The sequence below is a fragment of the Falco biarmicus genome, chromosome 10 (assembly GCF_023638135.1).
Source record: "Falco biarmicus isolate bFalBia1 chromosome 10, bFalBia1.pri, whole genome shotgun sequence".
In the NCBI taxonomy this organism is placed as follows: domain Eukaryota; kingdom Metazoa; phylum Chordata; class Aves; order Falconiformes; family Falconidae; genus Falco; species Falco biarmicus.
The window spans coordinates 319,337-344,648 of NC_079297.1; the positions used below are offsets into that span (position 1 = coordinate 319,337).

At 50.7% G+C, this 25,312-nt stretch overlaps 2 protein-coding genes and 1 long non-coding RNA gene across 18 annotated transcripts in view; 1 reads left to right on the plus strand and 2 right to left on the minus strand.

The window, feature by feature from the left end:
• Positions 1-297: 297 nt before the first annotated feature.
• On the minus strand, positions 298-3,977 carry SLA2 (Src like adaptor 2). 10 transcript variants are annotated; one of them, XM_056354265.1, is made up of 8 exons: positions 3,692-3,977; positions 3,173-3,331; positions 2,966-3,068; positions 2,741-2,866; positions 2,343-2,446; positions 1,473-1,622; positions 1,166-1,292; positions 298-1,049 (listed from the first exon to the last, which is right to left on the minus strand). In XM_056354265.1, exons 2-8 carry the CDS (start codon positions 3,258-3,260, stop codon positions 809-811), a joined length of 939 nt encoding a protein of 312 aa, XP_056210240.1. In that variant the 5' UTR covers positions 3,261-3,331; positions 3,692-3,977; the 3' UTR covers positions 298-808. The 10 variants fall into 10 exon arrangements, with proteins under 10 accessions (XP_056210240.1, XP_056210242.1, XP_056210239.1 ...); XM_056354267.1 differs by having other exon boundaries at positions 2,966-3,065; positions 3,173-3,309; positions 3,692-3,974; XM_056354264.1 differs by having other exon boundaries at positions 3,173-3,309; positions 3,692-3,974.
• Positions 3,978-5,889: 1,912 nt separating this feature from the next.
• LOC130156088 (uncharacterized) lies at positions 5,890-15,613 on the plus strand. 2 transcript variants are annotated; one of them, XR_008824315.1, is made up of 3 exons: positions 5,890-6,027; positions 6,058-6,549; positions 15,131-15,613. It is a non-coding gene; the product is annotated as an uncharacterized LOC130156088 (long non-coding RNA). The 2 variants fall into 2 exon arrangements; XR_008824314.1 differs by lacking the exon at positions 15,131-15,613 and adding an exon at positions 6,932-7,511.
• The window catches only part of NDRG3 (NDRG family member 3), a 60,812-nt gene continuing 43,113 nt past the window's right edge, over positions 7,614-25,312 (minus strand). For 3 of the 6 annotated variants that reach the window (XM_056354259.1, XM_056354258.1, XM_056354261.1), the window contains 14 exons: positions 21,269-21,374; positions 20,445-20,565; positions 19,951-20,013; positions 19,562-19,622; positions 17,782-17,868; positions 17,160-17,216; positions 16,012-16,115; positions 15,620-15,685; positions 13,904-13,955; positions 12,432-12,479; positions 11,711-11,746; positions 11,576-11,627; positions 9,675-9,713; positions 7,614-9,171 (listed from right to left, as the gene is read on the minus strand). In XM_056354259.1, the coding sequence (XP_056210234.1) occupies positions 8,993-9,171; positions 9,675-9,713; positions 11,576-11,627; positions 11,711-11,746; positions 12,432-12,479; positions 13,904-13,955; positions 15,620-15,685; positions 16,012-16,115; positions 17,160-17,216; positions 17,782-17,868; positions 19,562-19,622; positions 19,951-20,013; positions 20,445-20,565; positions 21,269-21,374 (1,071 nt within the window). In that variant the 3' untranslated portion in view covers positions 7,614-8,992. Of the gene's footprint in view, positions 9,172-9,674; positions 9,714-11,575; positions 11,628-11,710; positions 11,747-12,431; positions 12,480-13,903; positions 13,956-15,619; positions 15,686-16,011; positions 16,116-17,159; positions 17,217-17,781; positions 17,869-19,561; positions 19,623-19,950; positions 20,014-20,444; positions 20,566-20,646; positions 20,860-21,268; positions 21,375-25,312 lie in introns of those variants that run through there. The other 3 variants (XM_056354262.1, XM_056354260.1, XM_056354263.1) reach the window with 2 other exon arrangements.

Sequence of the window (25,312 nt, forward strand, 5' to 3'; positions counted from 1 at the left end):
CCATTTCTTTCCCCGCTTCAGTTAGAACAGCAGTTGTGATCTTAAAGACTTTTAACCCTCTGTGGCTCATTTATTTGCCCTAAGCTCACTGACTGAGGACCAGGCCTGACCCACAGCCATCAGCTCACCCCAGGCTGGGAAAGCTGGCAGCAGGAGAAAAAACCCCCAGGCATGAGGCTTCGGTGAGTGGAAACCTGCCTGGCAGTTGCAGCTTGCAGTTCATGATTTACTCACAAACCCTCAACTGTGAATGACGTGCTCTTTAATTAAGATATTACAAATGGTTACTGCTGCATGTCCAGCAGGATCCTGTTTTATTGACCTCAAATCCTATAAAATACATGTGCTTGAAGATCTAAAAATCAGCTACTTCGGGTGCAGTAAGAGGGTGGTTTCCTCCTGGCTGCTGCAGAGGGGTGAGTTATGGGTGCGTGAGAGCAGGAGGGTCTGTGACTGCTACTCACAGGCCCTTGTCCTGCACAGACACACTGCTCCAAGAAAGTTTGTGCATGGACTTAAGGTGTGTGACAGGGTCAGGCTGTCTTCTCACCTGGGCCAGGCTTTGGCTTGTTGGGCATTTGCATCCTATTTCCCCGCTGCTGTGGGAACGCAGACGCAGCAGGGCTCCATTGCAGCCCATGGGGCAGGCAGTGCTCCTATGCGCAGCCTCTGCCATCTTCTCCCGTGGGTGTGGGGTGATGCTCAGGGTGCTCAAAGATTGCTTCCCAGAAAGTCTGGCTCTGGAGAGGACAAGCCCTTGGGCAGCCCCTTCTTCCAGCATCAGCAGTTGCTCCTCTGCACCTTGATCTCAGCTGTCCTGTGTCCTGGTCACTGGCCCCTGGGTGCCTGGCTCCCACAGCATCCACAAGTGTTTGTGGCTGTAACGAGGGCAGGTGTCTGCCGAGGGGCTGTGGCTGAGCAGGGCCCTGCCCTTAGCTATTCTTTCCTTTCCCTGCAAGGCCCTGTCTCTGTCACCAGGAGGTAAGAGCTGATGGCTTCCCTCAGGCCCAGGCTGATGGGAGAGTCCTCCTCCAGTGGGGCTGTGGCCTCTGAGAACAGGAGGGAGCTGTGTGAGGGTGGACAAAGTGGTCAGCAGGCAGCCCCCAGACCCAGTGGCTGGCAGGGGTCGTGGATAGAGCCCAGCCCCTTCCCTGACTGTCTCTACCTGTCAATCTTGTCCCAGTTGAGTGACGGCTTCTTCACGACAGCAGGCATGGCAGGGACCGGGGCTGCCCTTGCCCCTTCCATAGAGCAGGGCTCCCTGAGGGCACAGCACAGCCCCTCTCCAAACTCTGGGCAGGGAGGTGGCAGTGTCAGCAGGGTTCCCCCCTGCCCTGTGCCCCAGCCCTGGGGGCACCTGGGCAGATGGGGAGTGGCTGCCACCTTTCCCCCCTCCCTCCCTGTAAGGCGCAGTGTATTCCCCCCCACTGCCCCACCCCAGCTGAGGGTGCTGGGGAGCGGTAAGGTGTTACCAGAGTAGTGGTCCACCAGGTCGTGCAGGCTGGGGAAGGTGAGTCCAGGTGAGATGTAGACCCAGCCATTCTCCAGGCAGTGGATGCGGTAGTGTGTCACTGAGTCCCAGGAGGCGCGCTCACTGCGGCGCACGGACAGTGAGTAGCAGCCTGCCAGGGCACGGGGCAAGAGGCACATAGCTGGGCTGCAGTGGATACCCACCCTGCTTGGCCCCACTGCCTGCACTCTCCCACCATGGGGGTCTTATCGCCCCACTGGGGTGACTGGCAACATCCTTCTCCTCATGGGGCTGTGCAGCTGTGACCATCCCTGTGCCAGCCCCACACCATGAGCACCTCCAGGATGTGGGTGTGCTGGGACATGGGGTGACCTGGGTAGCTGCTGCCATGTCCCAGGCACCCTCACATTGGGGTACTGTGGCTCTGTGCCCAAGCCTCCACTTCTTGGTGTCGTGCAGGGGTGGCCTAGCCCTGTGGCCCCCTCATTGCCCAGGCAGCTGCAGGGCCATGCAGCGCCATGCCAGTGCATCAGCCACATGCACTGGGGCACCCGGTGGGATCTCCCCATGGAGTTCCCTCAGCATCTTCTTGTGCTGGGGCCCCATTTCACTTCAGAGGCTGAGCCTTTTCACTTCTCTGTTTAACCAAAAGCTGCAGGAAGCCTGCTGGTGGTTTTCTCTTCTGAGGCCCCCGTGGCAGAGACTCAGCACGAAGTGTGTGGAGCAGAGGTACCAAGAAACCTCTGTGTGGGGTAAGCCATTGCCACCAGGTGTGAGCAATGGAGCATCAGCCCCACTGGGGCCCTCAGCATGCCAGTGGGGATGGCTGGGAGGGGGTATAGGAGGTGGGGCAGGACCTGAGGGCTCTCACCTTGCCTGGTCTGGCTCTCTCGTATCAGGAAGGACCCGCTGCGGTTGCCCGGCTGGAGCAGCAGCTCCTCTGCCTTCTGCCGGCTGATGCCCTCGTACAGCCACCTGCGCAGACAGCAGGCACTGGCATAGCCTCGCCTGGCTGTGCAGAGACACCCAGCAGTGCCCCAGGGCCTGTCCTGCCCCACCTGGGGCAGAGAGTGCAGCTTGCGGTGTGGCAGTGCACAGTTGCTGTGCTGCCTCCCCAAGCCCCAGCACTGCTCCACAGCCCAGGGAGAGAAACGGGGCACGCTGTGCTGGCACAGGGGCCAGGGTTTGTCCTTGGAGTTGGCCAGGCTCTCTGTGGTAGGGCCGTGTCCTCTGGGGCCGATCCTGGGACAGACCCTTCCCATCACTTACCTGTACCTGATCTTGGCCACGCAGCTGCTGGGGATGTGGCACTCCTTGCCAGACACCTCGGACACCACCAGCCACCACTCCCCATCCCTGCAGGTAAGGGGGATGAGCCATTCTGAAGGGCTGAGGCTGTCGGGCACAGGGAGGGGATCCCTAGGATGGGTGCTGCCATCATGGCATTGTGAACTGTGCCCTGGCTGGGAGCACCCACTCAATGTGGGGACTTACTCAGAGAGGATGCGGAGCAACTCCCCCATCCGCAGGACGGTGGCCACCCCTGCGCCGGAGGGGAAGTCACAGAGGGCCAAGGCCAGGAAGCTGCTGGAGGCTGCTGGAAAGGTGAGGGGACTCAGAGCTCCCCCAGCCCCAGCTTGGACAAGGAGGACTGAGCACACTGGGGGTTGCTGGCCCAGCTGCCATCTGCCATGTGCTTACCTGCCTGTGTGGGCAGTGGGGGCTGCGTAGTGTCAGCAGCTGCTGGTGGGATGCTGAGTGGCCTCTCCCGGCTGGCCAGGCTCCCCATCCCCTGGCTTCAGCACATGCCCATAGCCCCTGGCCTTAGCTACTGTTGGCTGGGAGAGGAGAGGTTTAAGCCTGGCACCAGCAACACCATGGGTACTGGGCAGAGGAGTGGACAAGCTGGGAGCCCTCCACGGGACAGGGCATCACATCCCCACGGTGGGCAGCACCTGGCCATGCTCACCCTCTTAGTGCTGCTGTCCTACACAAGCCCAGCATCCCCAGGTATGTGGGGTGCCCTGTCCCAATGCCCCAAGCTCTCAGTCCCCGTGGGGAGCTCAGCAGCTGTAGGGACACCCCTCTGCCCGTTTCAGTTCCTCAGCCACAGAGAGGTGCAGCCGAAGCTGTGTGTGACCCAGACCTGCCCTGAGCTGAGCCCGCCTGCCCCAGACGCACTCCTGTCCTCAGTGGGGCTGGGGGGCAAACCCTGCTTACCTGCCTCTGGCTGCTGTCACCATTGTGCTGGAGCCATCAGGGCTGGGCTCTGCTTGTCCAGTGCAGTGGGTCTTCAGGGCACCCAGGGTGCAGGGGGTCCTGCCAGCACAGTGGGTCTCTCTTCTGCAGGGCAACCCTCACCCTTGCAAGCTCTGCTTGGCTCACCCTTGTCCCTCTGCTCTAGGGCTGGGTGCTTTCAGGTACTGGAGCCAGGGCTGCTCCGGGCCGCGCTGCTGGCGAGGGGTGTGAGGTGCCGGACTGGGGCTGCTGCTGTTTCCTGCGCCTTGCGCATGCACCGTGTGCAGCGTTTTCCTTTTTTCATTCAGCCAACAGGTTGCTCAGCTGTGCCCCTCGTGGGCCCTCGGTACTGGGCGCAAGAACTGGCCTAAGAACATCGCTGAGGGTGCTCAAGGCACTGTGGTTGTCACATGGGATCTGGGAGTGGGTGGCACATGGGAGTGTGAGCCAAGGCAGCCTCGGGACAGGAAGGCTGAGGCTGGACAAGTGCTGTCCTTGGCCAGGACGAACCACTGGGGCTCCCAGGGAGCCTCCTCCCCTGGGCTGCTTGCTGCAGCACCAGGGCCACGTGGTGCCCTGGGGATTCTGTGAGGTACTGGGTGTCGCTTGGAGGGTGGGGTGCTGTGCAGCTCTGTGTCTGTGCCCCCCCCCAGCTCAGTGCTGCTCAGCTCCCAGCACTGCTAGCCTCTGGCTGGGTTCTGTGGGAGCAGCCCCAGCTTCACCCCTGTCCCATCCTTGGTCCCAGCTCCCACCCACTCACATACCAGCAGCTGCCGCCTCCATGTTGGAACAATTTCCCAAGTGCCTGTGGGTGACAGGTCATTTTTCAAAGCAAATGGGGTATGGCTGAGCCAGCACACCCCTGCCACCAGCTGCTACCAAGGCCAGGACCTTCTGATGCAGGGCCCCTGCCCGCCTCCATGGCCAGGACAGTCCTTGGGATTTGCTCTGGGCAGTGTCTGTGCTGCCCGGCAGGGTGGGACTGGCCATGCTGTGCTGGCTTTCATGGTCCGGCTGCGTAGCACTGTCCCCCTGTGCCTCCTGTGGTGCCCCTGCTGTGGGGCTGGCTGCTCAGCAGCCTCCTGTCGCTGCCACACCACCACAGCTCAACATCCTGCTGCTATTTATTGCTGTGCCCCTGAAAGTTTGTGGTCAACTGTAAACCACTGTGACGGTGTGAAATGCAGGCGAAAAGCGCTGCCCGCTGGGGCCTTGTGTGGCTGTTCGGTTGGGGGCTGCCCGCCCTAAGCCCCATCCGAGCTCAGACGTGGCTGGCTTGCAAGGGGTTGCTTGCGTCTGGGAGAAGATCCGCTTGCTGCTGGAACTGGTGGTGAAGACCCACTGGGGTCCCCGAGGATGGAGGTGGGGACGACCCTTGGTGGGCCGTGACCTGTGCCAAATGTGGCTCAGCACCCCAGCCCAGCTCTGTGCTGCCCAGCACCTTCTCCAGTTAGTGCTGGTGAATAAAATGGGCCCCCCTGTCACCCCCTCCCCAGCTTGAGCAGTGGGACTGGGCAAAGGGCCATTATCTGAACACATGGGTGGGGATGGAGCATGCAGGGCTGGCAGGAGCGTTAACCATGGGCTTCTCTGGCCATGGGATGCACCGAGGAGCAGCAGCCAGCCCTGCAGATTGTTTCAGGAGTCAAGATCAAATAATAGACATTTGGCTGCAGGGGGGCAGGGGAAGGAGCCCCCGAGGTCCTCAGGCCTGCTTCTTCCTCAGTTCATGTCTGCCACCAGCTGTGCCAGCTTGGCTGGGGCTCCAGCTTGAAAACCTCCAAGGACACAGAGCCGGCTCCAAAACTCATCCCACAGCTGAGCTGCACCACCCTCCTAGATTAAAACCAGGGAAAAACCCCACCCTTGGTTCTGAGCCTCCCAGACCAAAATTTTTGGCTGTTACTCCTCACAGCAGCATCTGGCACCACCAAGAGAGTTTGACTCCACCACCTCTTGCCAAGGAGCGTATCCAGTTGTTGCGTGTGCAGCCTGCTCCAGCCTGCGCAGGGAGGGGCTGCGTGGGGCCAAGGGGTCGGGGCCTGCACAGCGAAGCTGTCTTTGTGCAAGGACCATGGTTTTCTGCATAATGTACAGCACCTGCCAGCACAGGAGGCACTGCAGCCCAGCAGCCGCCTGGCAGAAACCTCAGCTCATGGCTGTGAGAAGTGCTTTCCTGCCAGTGACCCCAGAGAAACCTTCAGCAGCTGAGCTCAGGGGGACTTGGCCGGTTCGGCCAAAGAAAAGGATGCACGCTTTTACAGCCCGAAGATTTGAGCTCTTGGGCTGGGCATGCAATTGAATGAGCTTGTCCCAAGGTTTTGCCTAACTGGGAATTTGGTCCCAAGGGTGTGGGAAAGCTGGAAAGCAGCACCAGCCCCATCCACCTGCCCATCCCTTGGCTAAGCCCCCTCCCTGGGCATCCCAACTCCAGCTGGAAGAAAGAGGTCTAGAAAACACTGTTATTTTACAGGGCCCAACCCTAACCTCAGTGCTGCCTCTTGAGGAATGCTCATGCCACCCAAAGAAATGTTTTGTTCTTTATTAAACTCGTATCTCAACTTATACTTACCTTTGGGGTTTTGTGTTTTTACTAGGAAAAGCACTTGCTTATGTGAAAACAAGTTTACTTTTCCCAGTTATCCTTGGGGTAATAAAATATATGACAGACCTCTCTATAAATCTTGTCTGGCTTATCTCTGTGAACCACCATGGCAACAAAACTCTCTTCTTCATTGCCTCCCTTCCAAACTGCTAAAATCTTATCTATTTCGCTCCTTGTCCACAGGCAGCCTGTAGCTCTGAGCTCTCCTGCTTCACACCATCATGAACAGAACTCGGTAAGCTTGCAGCAACCCCTGCTGTGGTATTATTTTCTCTTAACTCATTTCATTGTCATTTTAATATTGTTTGCCTGCCTTTTGGTCTGTTGCTGTATTTTCATAAGGGAACTCAGGGAAGACTTGTTTCTCATGAGTAGTTAACTGCCATTAGAGCACAGTGCTGCATGTACATCAGCTCTTCTCTAGCGTATGTTGCATCCAGCACTTGTTTTTAACAGCAATGAACTTCATGTAGCACTTGGCAGCCAAGTGTCCTTGATAGCATCCTGTCTTCCTTAGACTGAAATGTACATTTTTGTTCACTTAATCATTTTGTTGCTTCATCACTTGCTCATTAATACAACTTGACAATTTTTCCCATTTCTCACCTTACACACAGTTTGTGATTTGTGAAAACATTTTGTCTTGCTTCCTGCCAATGACCTCCCCAAAGGTCTTCAGAAAGTTGAAGCATGAGGCTGACCAGGACTATCTGTGACCATGAGTTTAACCCCTCTCCAGCCCCAGCTAGCTTTCTGTGAAAGTGACGATGACGGACATCTGAAACTTGAGAGCAAAAGCTGGATCTGAGGAGCAGAAGATTAAGAAACAGTTGTGTTAAATGACCAGCTGCTGCACATCGTTCCACCAGCATGTGGTGCAGGGAGCAGATGTGCCAACCTGCCCCCTGCCTTTTCGTCACAACTGCCTTGTCACAGACTTTCCAGGTTAATTTTGTGTTATACCCACGAAACATGCCAGTGCAGAGCACCATCTGCCAGGGAAGGCAGCTCCCAGTGCTCTCCTTTCTTTGGAGGCAAGTGGCGATGTGCCCCCCTCCCAAGTCTCCACCCTGTCAAAGCTGAAGGTTTTTTTGCATTGCAGCTCTCCAGCAGCTTTAGACAGCCTCTTCCAGTGGATGCCTGACCACACTGCTCCCACAGGGCTGTCTCTTACAAGAGGTGGCCAGTGCTACCCCTTCCCCAGGAAAGAGTTTGCCTCCAACACTACGAGACACCAGAACTGACAAAACCAGTAGGGGCATCTGGTTGTGCCAAAAGAAACAACATGAGTACGCAGGGTAACAATGAAACTCAGTTATAGCTTTATTTAATAACTGGTACAAAGTCCCCCTCAGGTAGAGCCTCCCAGTCCCATTCCCTACCTGAAATGGAGCAGAACATGAGTGTGATCCTCAGAGGAGCTGGCTCCCAGTGAGTCAGGACTGCTCAACAGTTACAAAAGGATGTTTTGCTCATCTATTGAGGCCTGTAGTAGCCTGACCACTCTTCCCTTTTCTCGCATTAACAGCTAGACCCTGGCACGCAGCAGGCATTTGCCTCCTGCCCTTTATGATCTGGCCAGATGTAAAAAGGCAGCAGAACTGTGAATTCCACGAAGACAGTAAATATTACCTGCGCAGACTCATTCGCTGCTCACACTTCTGACCTGACTTGCATGGACAAACATGTGCCTGCTGGCTGTCATTAACATTTACCAGTATTTCCTGAGCCTCAGTTAATACCCTCTGCAGATACCCTGCCTGGGGCTGGCAGCAGTGGGAAGCAAAGCTGGCAGTGCAGATTTCTGGATATCCACCTGGTAAGAGGCACTGCTGCCTGTTTCACAACGTACTTGAGGTTAAAAGATGCACCTGTGCCACGGCAGAAGAGTGACTAGGTTTTAACTGCAGCTGGCCCTTCTGCAAGAGAGGCCAAAGGTCAGCAGAGGTGGTTTGGAAGCCAGGGCTGCTGCAGTTTAATGCCTTGTACTCGGTAATAGTGCATCTCAGTTTAGTAAGTTTACCTGTTAATTGCTTTGCCCTTTCAGGAGGCTCAGGTAAGAAATCACTCTGCTCCTTCTTAACATACATACAGAGATGAGGCCAAGACAGTATTTCTGACCATTTGTTTTCCCCATGGCTGCCTGGCATGCCAAGAGTCCTGGGAGCACAAAGACCTTCTGATGAGTTCTGCGCTCCAGGCACAGCTCTGTCAAAGAGCATCACCTGCTCCAGCACCTGGAGTTTCAAATCATCACGGTCTTGCTTTCCCATGTCCCACAGATGCCATTCCAGCTGCACCACAAGGGTCCTTTAGCAGAAGCACAACTAGAAAGCAATTCTAAACCTCACAAAGCCACAGAAATTATATTTAAATGAAGAGGGGAGACAATGGCTGTCATCTGGATCGATATACAGCACAGACAGGAGATGGTATCAGCATGTACAGTAACGTGACTTACTAAGACTGCGGAATGTTAACGAGTTTTAAAGAGGCTCTGATGCCAGGAACATACAGAAAGGACAGTAATGCCAAGTACAGACTACTAAGGAGGTGGCAGCTCAGATGGGCATGCACAAGTTAGAACAGTTAATGCCATGTTGGGTGAAATGCTAGATTCTGAGTGGGTTCAGTGGGGGTGAGCGGAGTTGTCTGAATCCAGAAGAGGGGCTCCTGGCCTAACAGGATACTTCCATGGTTTGAGGTGCATCCTGGAGATCAATTCCTTCTGGGGTTCCAGCACTTCCTTCACCATGGTTGCTAGTATGAGACCGGCTGCGGACACTCTCACCAGAGCCCACACTAGAGGAGGAGTGAGTACGGGAGCGCATCAGCCTGGTCATACTAGCTGCTGGCACTGCAAGAAAGAACAGGCACAGGACTTAGAAAATGAGGAAGTTCCTAGGGCAAGTATCACAGTCACTCGGGTATGTGTCACTGGGTAAGCACAAAAAAAGAGCTATACCCTCAGGAAGAAAACTGACTCTTCACTGCCAAAATCAAGTCTTTGCACATCTAAAGCAGCATGTTTAAGGCCCAATTTCAAAAGGTCCAAGGTGAGCAAATTCCAGAAGGGTAACTGATCATTTGCAAGTGCAGTCACAGTAGGTGTCTGCGCAAACCAAGGCAGCTGTTGTACAGATGACCTTTTGAAGTCAGTCTCGTCACTCTAGAAAACCACAGAGCTGAAGTCATGCAACAATCAACAAAATACAAATGAAAGGTGAAAAACCATAGTGTACAATTGATCAGCCTAGCCCACAGCAGGCCAGCAGGACATGCTGAGACAAAGCAATGCACCCAAAGAATCATTCAACTCAATACACAGATGAGCCAAGGCAGATGCACAGTTGAAGGTACCTGACTCAGTGCTTAGGTGGCTGAGTTGCACATAAGGGACTGGAAACAACATGAGACAAGGAAAGGGATGAATACAGGGAAGAGCCAATTAGTTGCAGTGTGTGACTAGCAGCTGCACTGCTCCTGGGATCCCCAGCTACGTTCCCTTCCACTCCCAGCTTACACATGGTGCTGAAAGTTCCCAATATTTGTGAAAAAAAGCTGCTAGTGAGCATCTCGGGGAAACCAGGGTGACTCAAAACGTTATCAGGGCCAGATCTCTTCAACGCCTTTAGCTGGAAACCTGGTGACCCTACCCCTGCACTGTATACACCACAACTGCTGAACAGAGATGTCATTTTCCTATGGCAGGGAAAATGGGGTATACTCTGTAACTCCAGATATGCAACAGAAATTCATGTCTTTCCTTGAGTTGACAGCATCAGATTTCTGCTACAAGCCTCTTCAAGACATCACCTTCCACCTGCAGTGTCAGTACAGGCACGTCCAACAGTTTTAGCCAACGTGCAGATGGCACAAGAACAGCTGTTGAGGAACTGGCTTGTGCATTTCTAGAAATGGCGAACTGCTGATTTGCTTCTCTTGCTCTCCCTGAAAGAGCAGGTCTTGCTGGCCAAGATCAGCAAGGCCAACACAGTCTTGCTCACCACAGTTGGGAAACCCATTCTGGGATTAGCCACTAATTCTGGAAGCAGAAAATTACCCGCTGTCCTTCCCCAGTGCTGTGCATCCTACTTGCAAGAGATGTGACCCTCAAAGCGCTGCTGAAGTCCTTGCTGTGATGACAGCACTTGCTGACTTAACCAACACTGGGAACGTAAGAGACGTTAATGTTTAAATGCTCTCAGGCTGTGAGGCTGAGGGAACCTTCTCACCCTCCTCTGCAGGACCAGGCCCTTCTGGCCAGCCTTGGAGAACCCCACTGTCCTACTACATTCATGTCAACTACACACAGCTCTAAGGAAAAGCTTCTTTTTTAAGGAAAAATCCTCACACCCATGAGGTGGCAAAGAACTTCTGGCTGTGTGGAGACCACTAGGAGTGTCACAGCTGCCATGGTGGCCATGCTTAGTGGTTAACCAGCCACATGAGCAAACTCCTCCCATAATTCCAGCTTTTGAAGGTTCATCATCCACAGAAGGGAACTCCTAGCCCTGGCAGGCAAGACAGAACTGTGCCAAGGTGCCTGCAATACAGAGGTGTTTAGCGCACTGAGAAGCCCTTCTGAAGTCCCCCAGTCTCTGGAGTACAGAGGGCAGGGGAGCTGAACAGCTGTCAGTCTGACACACTCAGGAGACAATGTCTTCTGCCTCCAAGCACAAGGAGGAAGCCATAGGGCAAGGCATGCACTCTGGGCTCCCCAGGTGTCTCAGAGGTCACCCAGCTGTTGTACCAGGTGTCTCAGAAGACACCCACCTCTGTACTGCCATTAGAGGGTTTCATTCCGAGATATTGCTTAACCCTTGCGAGAGTGTGAAAGAGACAGGTATTGTCTGAGGGGAAAGGAAAGAACTCTCATGTACCGATCACAGCCTGGGAGGCTTGTACTGCTAACTCCTTCCCCTCCAGAGAAGGTATGCACAGAAGCTTTCAGATCATTTACTGTTCTTGGGAACACACTCTTCTGGACTGGCACAAAGACAGACTTAAAAGGTTTGACCAACGCCAACAACCAAAAGGGGTCACCACTCCAGCTGCAGTGCAGATTAAACACGTTATGGAACAACGCTGGTTTGCTAAGGCTTGTTAGCACACTAGATTTTCCAGCACAATGGGTATCTTGGCAACCACATTAACTCATGGGTGGGACACGGATGCCAATGGGCTCAGATGGACCGGAAAAGCTGAGTCCCCTTCACAACAACCCTGCTCCAAACCAGAAAACTCTGTTTGCCACTTACTGTAGCCCATTCCCTGCACAAAGTACTTGAAGGCTTCAGTCAGCTTGCCAGGCTGTGGAAACAGAAAGTGTGCCTTTAGTGTGAGCAGAGCTGTACAACCCAAATGCCATGGGAAAGCCAAGAGGCATTTCTCACCTGAACCACCTGGGGCAGGCCTCCACAGTCAGCCATCTGCAACAGGAAAAAAAAGGGAGCTTGAACTGTCCTTCCCACCCCAGGAGGACAACCCCAGAACCATGCCAGCACTGCCAGCCCCACCACGGCTGATGGCACCAGGCTGCACCGCTACATGAGGCACACTCCTATCATCTTGTCTCTAAAGCCAAAGGAAGGCCTGGTTAATCTGTCTTCTGGGAACCTGTTGCTGAAGGAACCCAGCACCTTGAAGGCCACACTACCAGTTGATCTCAGGCCATACTCTAGAAGCCCAGGAGTAACCCTCCACTATCACGGCTCCTCCTGCCACTGATCCCAAACCTCTCACTTTGCACTCCTATACAGCAGCTGTCTGGTACACTGGTGGAGCCATCGGTGAGGATGGGAAGGACTGGTATAAAGCCAGAAAAGGTAATGTTGCTGGCAGAGAGCAGGGTGGAGCCCAGGCACCTCTGCTAACTCACAGCAGGTCCTCCCTGTCAGTTGAAGGTAACACAGAAGTGGCCATAAAGCAGAGATTCAGGGACCGCCTGACAAACTCTTCTCTTCCAAGTCTGGCTCCACACAGGAGAGAACACAGCCCTGAATGCCCGCAAACTTCTTAAAGCTAAATGTATGGAAGGTAAAAACCTAAGTGCAGCTAGCCTCAGCAAAAATCATGCCTCTGTGCAGGCTGGAATGATCCTGGAGCAGCACTCACCTTCAGAAGGGTAGTTTTGGTTGGGTCAAGACGTGAATTGCATTCAACCTAAAATAAAAGGAGGAAAGAGGGACATGATATCACACAGAAAACTTGAAGAGATACATGTGAAATGCAGAACAGCTGCACCAGAGGCAGTGGCTGTCTTCAGCAGTGGGAGCTTCTCTGGGACCAAGAACTGACCAAGAAAGCAGAAAGCATGTAGGAAGAGAACAATGAATAAAAGATGCAGGGAGGAAGGGCAGGTGTTCCTATCCAAAGGGACCTTGTGGTGAACAGAATGTCACTGTTCTGAGATGCAGCTGTAACTTCAAGGGAAATCATCCCCTGGTTTTGGGGATGCACAATGAACCCCTTGCAGCATCTTCTGGGCTCTAACAGCAAGACTGGGAGGGAAGGAGACTTCTGTGCAGTGCAGCACAGAGGGAGATCACTCAGTCCCCTGGCCAGCCGAGGAGGCCATGGCCACCTCTTCTCTGTAAGGCTGCTGCAAAAAGGAAACAGGTTGGGGTCCTACAGGAAATGTAATCCCAGCAGGAGAGATTATCACAAGCTGGGAACCTGTGCAGCCAGATAGGCAAGCCAAGATCCAGAAGACCCTACCCTGTTCCCCACTGTGGCTGGGAAGCAGTAAGAATCCTCAGGGATAGCATCCTAGCAAAGTCAAAACTTGCAGAATGTCTCGGACTTCCAGACTAAATAGACTGATGGAAAGGGATGAGGCCATGACCAGAAAAAGCCCTGCAGCAGTTCTCCATGTGCAGCTCCTAGGCCCAAGCTACTGCTTTACAAGACTCCTACACTCTTCCATGGTTTCTTAAGACAACCGCTTTTGTTGACAAATCCCTGGTCTCCCCACAATCATTTGCTGAAGGGAAGAAGCAACATCCACCTCAACCACACTGCACTGTGCCATGCCCCATTTATAACTGTGCTGGGAGGGAAGTGGTTTATAGGCGTCTGCAGAGAACAACAGGAAGGAGATGCTTCTGAGTACTGCTTTCCTATGATGCAGTGCTTTTGCAGGGCTCTGTGTGACTCTCCACCACAGGAACTGGAGTCACACTGCTTTTTTTTTAAACCCCAGGTAGCCTCAGTACAACAGCAAGAGAACAGTCAGTCATGACTTGAACTAACTCTAGGCAGCAGCTTGGCACAGCTTGGGGAAAGACGCAAGTTCCTGAAAGGGGTCCTCTGCATCACTGTTGAGCAAGGTGCTTGGGCACAAGAACTCTTATTCAGATCCTGCCATCCTCATCTTAGAGCTGCCCTGCAGGGCCATTAAGTCTCCCAAGCCTTGGCTCTCCCACTAGTGCCTGATAGGTCTCAATAGCTGGGGGACTGGAAAAGAGCTTGTGACAAAAAGCCACTTTCTGTGACTGGGCAAGGTGAAAGCACTGTGGGGTGAGGCAGGTTTGCTAAGTGATTTGTGGGGCTAATGTCATGAGAGGAAAGAGTTCACGTATACATACCACTGCTTCCACAGCAGGTGAGTTGTCACCAACAACTAGCAAGGCAGGGCACCTGATCAAAAACCAGAAAAGAGATGTTACAGTGCATCTAAGGGATTTCTGAGAAGGTTGAGCTCTGTGAACCAAACAGCCCCGTGAAAGGTTAACAACCCTCAGCAAAATCCCTGCCACCACACCATGGCATTTTGTTGTACCAAAACATCCTCCAGGGCTTGCACACGCATCCATACTGTCCCCTGAATTCACACTCGCTTCACTTAATATGTGTACTGTTGCACACATATTAAGAAATAAGCCTAGGGCTGGGAGATAAACCATCCCAGGCTGCAAAAGGCAGCATGCTCTCTGAAATGAACATCTGTTAGGAATAACCACATCCAAGAAAGTTTAATGCCTCTGAGGCTGCCTAGTGCTCAGCACTGTATTTTGGTTTGGATTTTAGAAAGAAACACAAAAGATGTTGGGGCATATATTGAAAAATGACACAGTATCAGAGCCTCTGTTGGCAAATCTGTGCCTTCATATCCATTTTTATATGTATTGTAATGCTAGAAGAACAATTAACATTCAATGTGTAAAACATGCACAGGAGATCACTGACCAATTGGCTGTGAATTTACACTACTCATTTGCAGATCAAGATAAGAAAGGGTTGACTCAAGGCTCCACTTTTTTGTGTTGACTAGATGAAAAAAATTATAGACTAGAGAGGCTGTGAGCCACAGACCTCAGAGCCAGTGGAGTACCACCTCTAAAGAGACAGAAGATCTATAATACAAGCCTACTGGCACAGAGACCCACACTTACACAAGAACTATTTTAAGGGTCTACAGATCCCTGTGAGTCACTTGAATGGACAGATAGTGCTCTGTGGGTTACAGCTGTCTGCATGACAGAGCAGCATGACTGGCTTTGCCTGGAGACCAAGCAGGGAAATCCACCTCTTTTAGGTTAGTCAAGACCTAGAGGGTTTGGCTGTGGATGCCTGAAACATTCCTGGGACTGGCAGAAGCAGAAGTGCATACAGTTTCCAAGGAGTAAAGAGCAAAGCGCAAAGCCTGGGCAGCAGTCTCTGAGCCCTGGCTCAGAAGTGCAACTTGCAACCTTCTTGTGCTTTATATGATTATATAAATTATATATTATATGATGGAGATAATTGAACTTTTTTGCTTTCTTGCTTGGAATCTGAAAATTTACTTATACTTTCTCTGTGCTACTTATCACTAGTTCTCCAGCGTCTGTCCTTTCTCAGCTGTACCCTGCACAGACTATCCCCTCCCAGATGAAAGAGTCATTGCCAAGGTGGGAAAACAGCACTGCATTCAGAATCCACTTCCATCTCTGGGAGATTTGTGCAGGTAATATTTTTCAGCAAGGTGGCGGAAGGCAGTGGCAACAACAAAAACCTGCCTCCCTCACTTTTCCATGCAAAACAACCAAACTAACAGCTCAGCAAGTACAGTGAGTGCTGGATAGATACACTTATTCCTCTGACCCTGTCTTCTGGAGAATCTCAGTGTGTTCTTAATGAAAGGCTTTCCAGACACCTCTCTGCCCCATTCTCGCTGACAGCACTGCACCACAGCCTGAGACTGACTTGGACAGTTTTCCTGATGCTTAGGCTTGTGGAGTTCTTGCTGAGTAGCAGCAACAGCTTTTCTGCTGAAAGGACTGCACAGTAAAGTAACTGAGACAGGCTGATGAAAAGCAACTTACTTGAGTGTTTTTGCAGTATTTTCATTGATGCCAAGAGCTGGTCTCTCAATTTCCAGGTCTCTACGACTGAAAGACAAAATAGAACAATTCTCCATCAAATCAGCAGAAGAAACAGGTTATCACTTCCTGTGTCATGCCACGAGCAGGAGCCCCAGCAGTCACCACGAGAAAACAGGATCCATGCTCTCATGGCAAGCTTGCTGTGTACCTAGAGATGACCTACTGAGATGTGACAGGGTCATCCAGGCATGAAGGCTGAGCTTGGCACAGGACACAGGCTTAGGACAGAGGTTCATGTGACATAATATCCAACAGAATAATACATATGGCAGCAAATCTACTGAGCAGGGAAGCTACAGGAGCAATCTAGCAGGCAAAAAGGTATCCTGTACCTGTTGTATGAGGTGAGGAACAGCTGAAGGTTATCTTGGTTAATGTCCTGCGCAATATGAAGCCTGTATGTTTGGATCAAATCTAGATTTGCCTGCAGTTCCTCCTGTACAACAGCAGAAAAATTGAAAGACAGGGAACATCATCTTTTTCACAAGTAAAGACATGATACTCATAAAAATACTGAAGCATTAAACTGCCTCCATACACGTTCATTCCCCTGTGAACAGTAACACAGACGGCACTGACTCCAGACAACAGTAGTACCTGGGCTACACAAACTGTTTATGTGACATGACTGTTACGTGCCATTCTTTGGTAATGTGACTACACTTCCACAAATGGCATTGCACATGCTGCTGCAGGAGTACAAAGTATCTTGGGATACCTCTTGAGTTAGCTCCTGAGCCTCAGTTAATGCTTACAAAGATACAAATCCCTCTGTTTTAGGAAGGTCTTCTGCTTATGTTTAATGTTAAAGCAGCAAAGCTTTATAGGTAAGCCCCAAGACTGGGACCAAAGGAAAATTTAATCCCAACACCCAGTTCTACAAAGAAACTGCTTCCAATCAGAGCTAGAGAGAGACAGAAAAGGGAATGCAAGGAAACACTACCTATAATGAAGCAGCCTGAAAGTGGGGAGAGAACAGCTTCAATGGGCCTAAGCAGGAAGAACCTACATGACTCCTTCCAGTGCTGATGTGTGATGTTGCAGGAGGGCTTTGGGTCAGGGACTGATCTGCTGCAAGTCATATATAGTGTCCATGAGGCACAGACCCTTTCAGTTGCCCAGTAAGCCTGCTGGTTGGGAGCCAGCAAATCCCAACAGAAGGCACTGCTGTATCCAAAGTTTTTAGGAGGGGCTGGTTTGCCTCTGCTGAAACTGAAGGGGAAGGCGAAGAACAGAATGCAGCAGTTCAACATCTGGACATCAATAACTCACTGTCAACTCCCAGCTGAGCTGTGCTCTACCTACAGCCCAAATGCTTCCATGCTGGCTACAAAGAACTGGCTGCCACTGGTTTCTGCAGACAGTTGCCTGGGCACCAAAAAGACAGGAATTCTAGCACTAGTGTGTGGGAAAAAGTTATAGCTCCATGTATGGTTGCACTGGCAACATTAACACCTGCTGGGTGTTACATGGTACTTACATGGCCAAAATGATGCGCCAAGACAATATCCACTATGTTGGTTGTCCAGCCTGAAAACTGAAGAGTGACCATGAATGAGAAGGAGGGAGAGTAACTGAAAAATGCAGTTTCATTACAAATTTCAAAGCACCTTCTCAGGGTAAAGAAAATAACAAAGAAACTATTCAAGCAATACAAGAAGCAAATGCCTGAAGCTTGAGATGCCATACAAGGCTCCAAAGAAGCCTATGCACACACAAGAAAGAGTTCTCCAGAAACCCGGAACCCTGGATAACTGCAAGTGGCCAGAATACCAATTTATTCAAATTAAAAGATCCATCCAACCTCAGCCAAATGAAGCCTGCAAGCATGAGTACTAAATCAGAGGAAAGCCCAGCACTCAACAGCCACTCATTTCCAAGCACTTTACCAGGCTTGCTCATTCACATACGATCACACCCACCACTGCCCCTATGATGGAGGCCATACTACACCCAGACTAAAAGTGCAGCAGGGACAGAAGTGAGATTGTACAGTTTTTGTCAGAAACCTACAAATTCCTGTACCCCATCCTTTTTCTTTTTACTCTACCCACTGTTCGTTAAGTGCTGCGGAGAGATGTGCAGGGGAAGGAGAATCTCACCTTGGATGCTGCCCAGTCAATCCAGCCCTTTGCACATGGATCAACATTAATGAGAACAAGTCCCTCCACTAGGTCTGGGTGGCTGAGCTGTGGGGAGAGAGCACAGGCATACTCAGAAGGATGATTCAGCCCACGTGCTGGTCAACAGCGTGCAGCAGCTGGAAGGCTTCTTGCAAAAGGGAAAGAGAGTGAAATGAAGACTAAGTGGGAAGCTCCTGTGCCAGGCAGCCAGTGGCCTTTTCAGAGCTTTGCTTAAAGCTTGCTCCCAGCCACACCTTACTTGATTCAGTTATTGGCACTGAGGGACTGACTACTCACACAGCACCTGCAGCCTGCACAGACCTCAGCAGTGCCTTCTGGTGACCTATGCATCTGGCGCAGCTGCAGAACCAGATCAGGATCCTGTGTATTACAGGGCTGTAAGCAGTGCTCTCCAAGCTGGCACCTCTGGGAAGGACCTGGGCAAACTCCTGTGCCTGGAACACACCTCCTTCCACTCCTCAAAGAAGAGGCAGTCTCCCAGCGGAGATGTGGCAAAATGTCAGGATTTGACAAATGGCACAGGAGTTGGTGCTCAGGCCCTGTAAGCATGGCAGCCTGAGCAGAAAGGCCTGAGCTGCAGGGGCACTTGGCTCAATGCAGCGCACCCCTGCTACGCCCCCCAGCCCACAGGCACCCCTTCCCCTGCTCCAGCCCGGCATCCCCAGCACCCTGCAGTTTACCTTAGGCTCTGTGTGTGTGGAGCATGGGTACAAAATACTTTGAGAACCACTTGCAAACACAAACCTAGCCATCTAACACAACCAGAGAACCTTGAGCTCTAGGCTTGCTCCAAGGCTGAAATTTTACATTTGATCTGCTCCATTGTACAGATCAGCACTGGTTAAGTAGAAGGAAACAACTCTGCCCTCAGCAGGAAACTGTCTGCAATCCAGGTAGCATGGCAAGGGCTTTCTGGCACTTCACTGAGCTGAGGACAAAGGCTTACTTGCATGACCTTCTCTTTAGCAAGACTGAAAACTACACAAGGTACAAAAGGCAAGGACAGAGCAAACACCAGTGCCTCACTCTGCCCCAGGCTCAACCCTGACTTGAGGAAATGGGAAGGAGAGAACTTTTTGCAGGAAGGGCAGCTGCACGGTGAAGTGGCTCTAAGGAGCAATAATGCCCTAAATCATTGGCAGCTCTCTGTGCTCAACAACTTCAAGTGAACTTTACTGAGAATGTGAGATTTCTGTTATTTTTTTTTAACACTACCTCTGAAAGATTCAGGCAAATTCCTGGGCTGCTGAACTATGTCCACCGATTTCACACGCTTATAAACACTCCACTAGAGAGAAATGAACAAGTAAGTAAAAACTAGCATTCTCTCGTCAAAGGGTGGCATGCAAAATCTTCCTTCCAACAAAAAAGGACATTCTTATCAGCACTGGTTTACAGCACATCACCAAATCAATTGTTTGGTGTCACAAACACTGGAAGCACCATACAGTAACACAGCCAGTCTTTGTGAAAACACGAGGCTGGATATTCCTAGCAGCGAGGATGGGCTCTGCTGACTCAAAGATATCACATTACAATCCTTCCATGTCTGGCACAGCTTCAGAGTAACCTTGGCCGCTCCAGTTCAACCATTTGGATGTGAAGTAGCTCTCACATGCCTCCCTGCAGGCCTACTGTATTTACTGACTGCTACTTTGCCCATGCCACGCAAATGGTCTGTTTGATCAGTGGAAGACCACAGCTCATATAAATCACAAGGAAATGAAGAGATACTTACTGCACACCTGCTGAGGACATAAGCACCAGCTCCCAGTCCAATCCCAATGAAGCTTTTCAGGCTGAAATACAGGCATTTCACAATCAGCAAGGCTAACTTAAGCTCACAGCCAAAGCATCCCTAGAGGCAAAGCATTTCCCCTTTCTGCATCCAGCTGTTCACTTATGGTTCATTTTCAAAATGATCCAGCAATGATGCAGCAGCCATAAATTGACTCATGTGGCAGACTGTTCACATCATAAGAACCAGACAGGGTTACTCAGGTTAGGAGATGCTCAGGCCTCTTGGGATAATTTAGTGAGCATATCAGATGTTGCAAGCAGAGATAGAAGTAGGTGCTGGAATGGCTACACCCAGCTGGCTCACCCCATCACCTTTCAGAGACTTACTTCAGGTGTGTCAGAACAGCAGGCAGCATTTCAGCCAGTTCATCCATACTGGGATACTGGTACCTGAAAAGGGAGACTGAAATCAAAGCACCTCCAAATACAGCTCAACAGATGTTACCTTCCAGTTCTATCCCATCCCTCAGAGTGAGACTAGCACAGAGCTGTGTATTTTTGGGCAGTCAAACATCTGTGGGAGGACAGACTGATGGAGCAAGGAACACCAGCTAGACTGCAGCATACTGGGCTCACACTCAAGTCAGAAAGATGGTACCAGCTCTCACCACTAGTGAAGGGCTTTACCCATGCCTCACTAATAGGAAAGTCCCCTGAATGCCCACTGGGAAGCCTCCTCATCTTCCCATTTCCTCTGCTCCTGAAAGCTGCCTCCCACTACACTCAGCCTGGCAATCCCAGTTGGCTTAAACTGGGTTCTATCTCAGTCCAGACTGCAGTTCAGACCACATATGGAAAAAGGGTCTCTGCAGAGCTCTTACCCAGATGGGAATGGGGGGGCTCCTTCCTGCTGGCCTGGTGCATCGACATGGCACACAGCAAAATGCTGAGTGATCTCTTGCATGTCTTCGAAGTTAAAGAATGCATTAAAACAGGATTTGTCTACAACAAGAACAACAACAAAAAATGAGACACTTCCTGAAGCTTTATTGAGATCCACCCTCCAAAAACCATGGCACACACCTGCATGAGTCCAATGCCCCTGCTGAGTCTGTGAGGCAGTGGAGGCACGGTGATGCATGCTGCTGTGCCCCTGCTAACTGCAATGCAGCACCCAGTCCTAGCAAAGTAACTGCTGCGACTGGAGGACAGGCAGACAAATGACAGCTGGCATGCATGTCCAGGAAAATGGGGCCTTGCAGCACTTGGGTACTCACAGCACATACTGAGGAGCACCTGTATGAACATAACAGTACATGTTGGGTGGGAAGATGTGTGAAGAGCAACTGAGCCCGCTAGAAACATTAAACTACTACTGCAGCCTTGTAGGAGGGACTTGCTCACCTTCCCAGCAACCATGGAATAGATGACTTGTGGGAACTCTATTGCACAGTGCAACAAGTCAGCTAGAACACTATAGTGTAGTGGGTGGACCTACTTCCACCTCGCCACCTTGGCTCTACCTTTCAGAGGCTGTTGGAATGGACAGAGGAACGCCACATGCTCTCTCCTGCAGACCTTTATCGTTTTACCCTGGAATGACCTGTTTCATCTCAGCTCCAGGCCAGTCCTGCTGGTCCCCACACTCAAAAGCAAATATCATGAACCACTGCTTTTTCAGGGTCCTGGGAACACAAGGGCTTACGGTTGAGGCCAATGTCATGGTATGTGAGGATGACAGGTCTGTTCCCCTTGGGTGTGCCCCGCATGGTGACATGGACCACTCCAAAAGCTGTCTCAATGTCATGTTCCTGCAGAGAGAGAAGAAGGAGCCTCAGTGTCATGTGTGCTGCCTGTGCTACAGGGATCCCTAACTGAGGGCCCACAGCAAGGGCCTCATCCACACTTCAACATTCCTCTCGTACCCACAACTGGTGGCTCAGTACAGCTCTTGCAATCTGCAACTCTGTCAAATCTCTCCAACCACTGCCAAAAGCAGGTTGCTTTTGTACAGATGTGTGATGGGTTTGGGGCTGTGTCTTTCTGTGACCAAAATCTCATTTCAATGGCCTTTAGTGATGTTACTGCACCATAGCAAAAGCCAGGTATCACATTTCCATCTGTCTCTAGTAGTTCATGGCATCACAAATGCAGCTCCACTCCCACAGCCAAGCTCTCGCTCCCCAGCTGGTATCCATCTCCCTCCAACCCACCAGCCCGCAAGTCTCTTTTCACCGTGGCCCCAACCCACACCCCTGGGAAGTTCCTGTCCGCCGGCAAGCTGATGTGAGGGGACACAGCAACATCTGAGAGGCAGCCCCAACCCCTGAGGACCATGTACCAGAGCATTTTGGAAACAGTATTGACAACATAGGGCAGGCAGATGGCTGGGACAGCAAAGAGACTCAGGCTCTGCAAATCCAGTCACTCACTGGCTGCCTGGGAGGTTGTACCCATCCACAGGGGAGCGGGTGGCAGCTTTTGCTTTCAACAGCATTATAAATGAAAGATACAGATCCACATGTACCTGTTCTCCCAGGCTGCCTGTCTACTGCAGCCCTACCTTGGCCACTGGCCAAGAGCCCATCAGATCTTGACCATACTGCTGCATTAATGTCCACTGACCTGTCACCTCAGGGAGGGCTAAGCACTGTGCCTTAACTGAACACATTTTTCCCTGCTACCAGCTTTGGTAATGTGACAGTAAGACACCCTTAGGCTCCTCTAGCAGCTGGCACAGATACAGAAAGTTATGCAGGGTATCAGTGGAGCAGTTTCATGACCTGTTTCATGATTATTTGCCAGCAAAACTATGTGCCTTTTCCCAAGCAAAATATTGAGGGCTTTTTGCACTGTACCTTGCATAAGAGGACTATGAGGCCTCTGAATACCTCTCCAGTACTTGTCCAGTGCAGAAACAGAAGCCACAACCTCACAATGACAAACACAGAAGTGCCCACAAACTTGTCTGAGTTTAAAACAGCTGCGAATGCATTTAGACAAACACTGATCTGGAGTAACTACAGACTTTGGAAAAGCTGTGGAGATGGCAGTATGGCTGGGCACACTATGTCATCTGTAAGTACTTTCTCTTGTCTATAGAAATCAAAGGAGGGATATCTCTGACTTTCCTAAGCAGATTTTGTTTTTTAATATCAAGGAAATAACTGGTGCTTTTTATAGTGTAATAGCCTCATGGCTCAGCCTGAAGACAGGACAGTACACCCTCAAAAATATTTCTTACTAGTTTAAGCAAATTATGTGATTTTTTTTCTTAAATAGTAATCTCCAATAACCTGAAAGCGATAAGGCCAAATACAGGACAGGTGAGAGTACCTGGCTTGCAGCACATCAGAAATTCACCTTGCCCCTCCTTTCCAGGCACTCCCTAAGGCTGGCTGTGGGTCAGGCAGATTTAGTTCTTGCAGTGAAAGATTGTCATCCCCCAGACTGTACTTCTCTGGGGCTCCAAAGCCTCTCCCCTTCACCCAGAAGCATGGCCACAGCCAAATCAGCAGAGGCAGCTTGAAGCCTTCTCCAGCTTGGCTTTGAAGGATAAAAAGACACCTCTGACTGCCCTCATCCTCAGAAAGGGGTGGGGTTTTACCTGCATGCAGCTGTTGCATTGTGCACATGGAGAAGCTAGAGTACCTACAAAGCAGCAGTCACCTTCCTGCACTAGAGGCAGGCAAAAGAATATGGCAGGTGAGGTTATCTAGCCTGATTCTCACCTGGCTCCTTTTTCCTTAGGAGGGGGCTGCGGGCCAAAGCATCCTGTGCAAGCAGGAAATGACTAGTCCATATGTGCAAAGGGAGTCTGGGTCCACACAGCAGGACTGCCTGCCCTTGCAGCAAGGGTGCACAAAGAAGCCCAGGGCACTGCCTCAGTCTCCTGAGCTCTGGAAAACTACTAGGTTCAGCCCCTTGCCTGTCTTCTTGGCTCCCTGGGCTGCTGGGCAAAGTCCTGTTTTGTACTCCAGTGGGACATGTTGTGCAACCATAGCAGGGGCCCTGATTTCAGTGTTCTCCAAGTCAGCAGGTGTTAACAAGTCCTTTAAAAGAAGTGGCAGCTTTTGGATGAGGTCAAGGGTGGTGACTGGCAGTGCACGGGGCTGAAACTGGAAAGCACAGCAAACTCATGGAAGTGGAAGAGCCCAGTGAATGCTAAAGCAGCTGAAGCTTGCAACCCCCAACTGCACTTCCCTATGCATCTGAGCTAGGTGGCTGACTGCCATTAAAAGCAGGTCTCTGCCAGCTCTGGTAGTTGTCAGTTTCTTCCATAAGCAGCTTTAACTCACTGACCTGGCAGGAAACAATCCAGCTGCCTTTTATTTATTTTAATCTTACTTTCTTAGATTGCTGCTAGGTCAGTGAGGTAGGAAACTCCCACAGAGGTCTAGCAAATGCTGGTCTGGCAAATGCTTAGAGCCGGAGGGCACTGCATGGGGTGGTAAAAGAAATAGCCCTGCCCTGAGCATAAGGCCAGCTAAACTGACTCACTTCTCATGAAACTGCACCTCCAGAGGACTAGGGAGGGTTTTATAAGCAGCAGCAAAAGGTTGACTATCAAACAGAAGCAAAAAACTCAAACTGAGCCAACAGTGAGAAAATCACAGAAATCAACACAAGAGTTGATGATACTAAAAAGTCAGCAACACAGTGCCTCTTCTGGAAATACATTCAAACTTACTGCTAAGGTCACACATGCTTCCACTAGGTAGAATACCGGACAAGGTACTAGAAACAGAAACACCCATCTCTCTTCAAAGCTTTTGTTCAAGCACCTCAATGTGCTTCATATTGCAACACCCTGCACTTTTGTTTCCTGAAGTTGAACTTGGATCTTGACTCAGTAGTAGGGAAGGGAAAAGAGTTTCCTTGAGCTAAAAATCAATCCTTGCTCTCTCACTTACTTTGACTCTGCAGATTGCGTAAACTGCAGTTTGGGGAAATGAGATAGTTTGTTGAGAAAAGGTTTTTCATGTCACCACTGGGCACCGGCCCAATCTGAAGGGTACTCACCTTGCTACTCCTTCAATCACATTAGTGATTCAAATACAGGGAATACCCCCTGAAGACGGAAGCAACTTGAGAAAACCCATTTTTAACAAATCTCAGTAAGCAGCACTTGGAAAAATTGAAGATGCTAAATCTGCAAACTTCTTACTCTACCCTGTACAGTGACAAAGCCTTAGGCTTTTCTTTTTTCTCTTGCTAGTTCCCAGACAGCAGCTTGCCTCCTCTGCTTCCTCTGGTTAAAGCCTTTTACTTTTTTAAGGCTTTTTCCAAACTACAAAGCAAGTAGCGCATGTTTGAGATAAGGGTTTCTACATTGACTTTTTTAGCTACACATTGCAACATCATACTGACCTCCTTTTCAAGATCACCTACAGAAATAAGACTTGAGTTTTACCGCTAGCTTCCCTACAGGTAATTCTATGTCCATTTTCCCAGTGAACTTTATTTTCTCTGAAACTTTGCCCTGTAGCTTTAAGGCTTTTATTTTGACCTATGATTGCAAAGGACAAAAACATTTTCAGACATCACACAATTACAGCACACATCACTTCAATGTCACCTGCTTTTCTCCAAAACAGCTCTCTCCCACATATCAAAGCCAAAGGACAGCAAATGCATACAGCACGTAAGTATCATGCTTAAGACAGCAATGACAGTCTCTACACTTGTAACATACATCTGCTACCTTGAGTTGGCCAAAAACCCATTATTATTTCATGACATCATTACT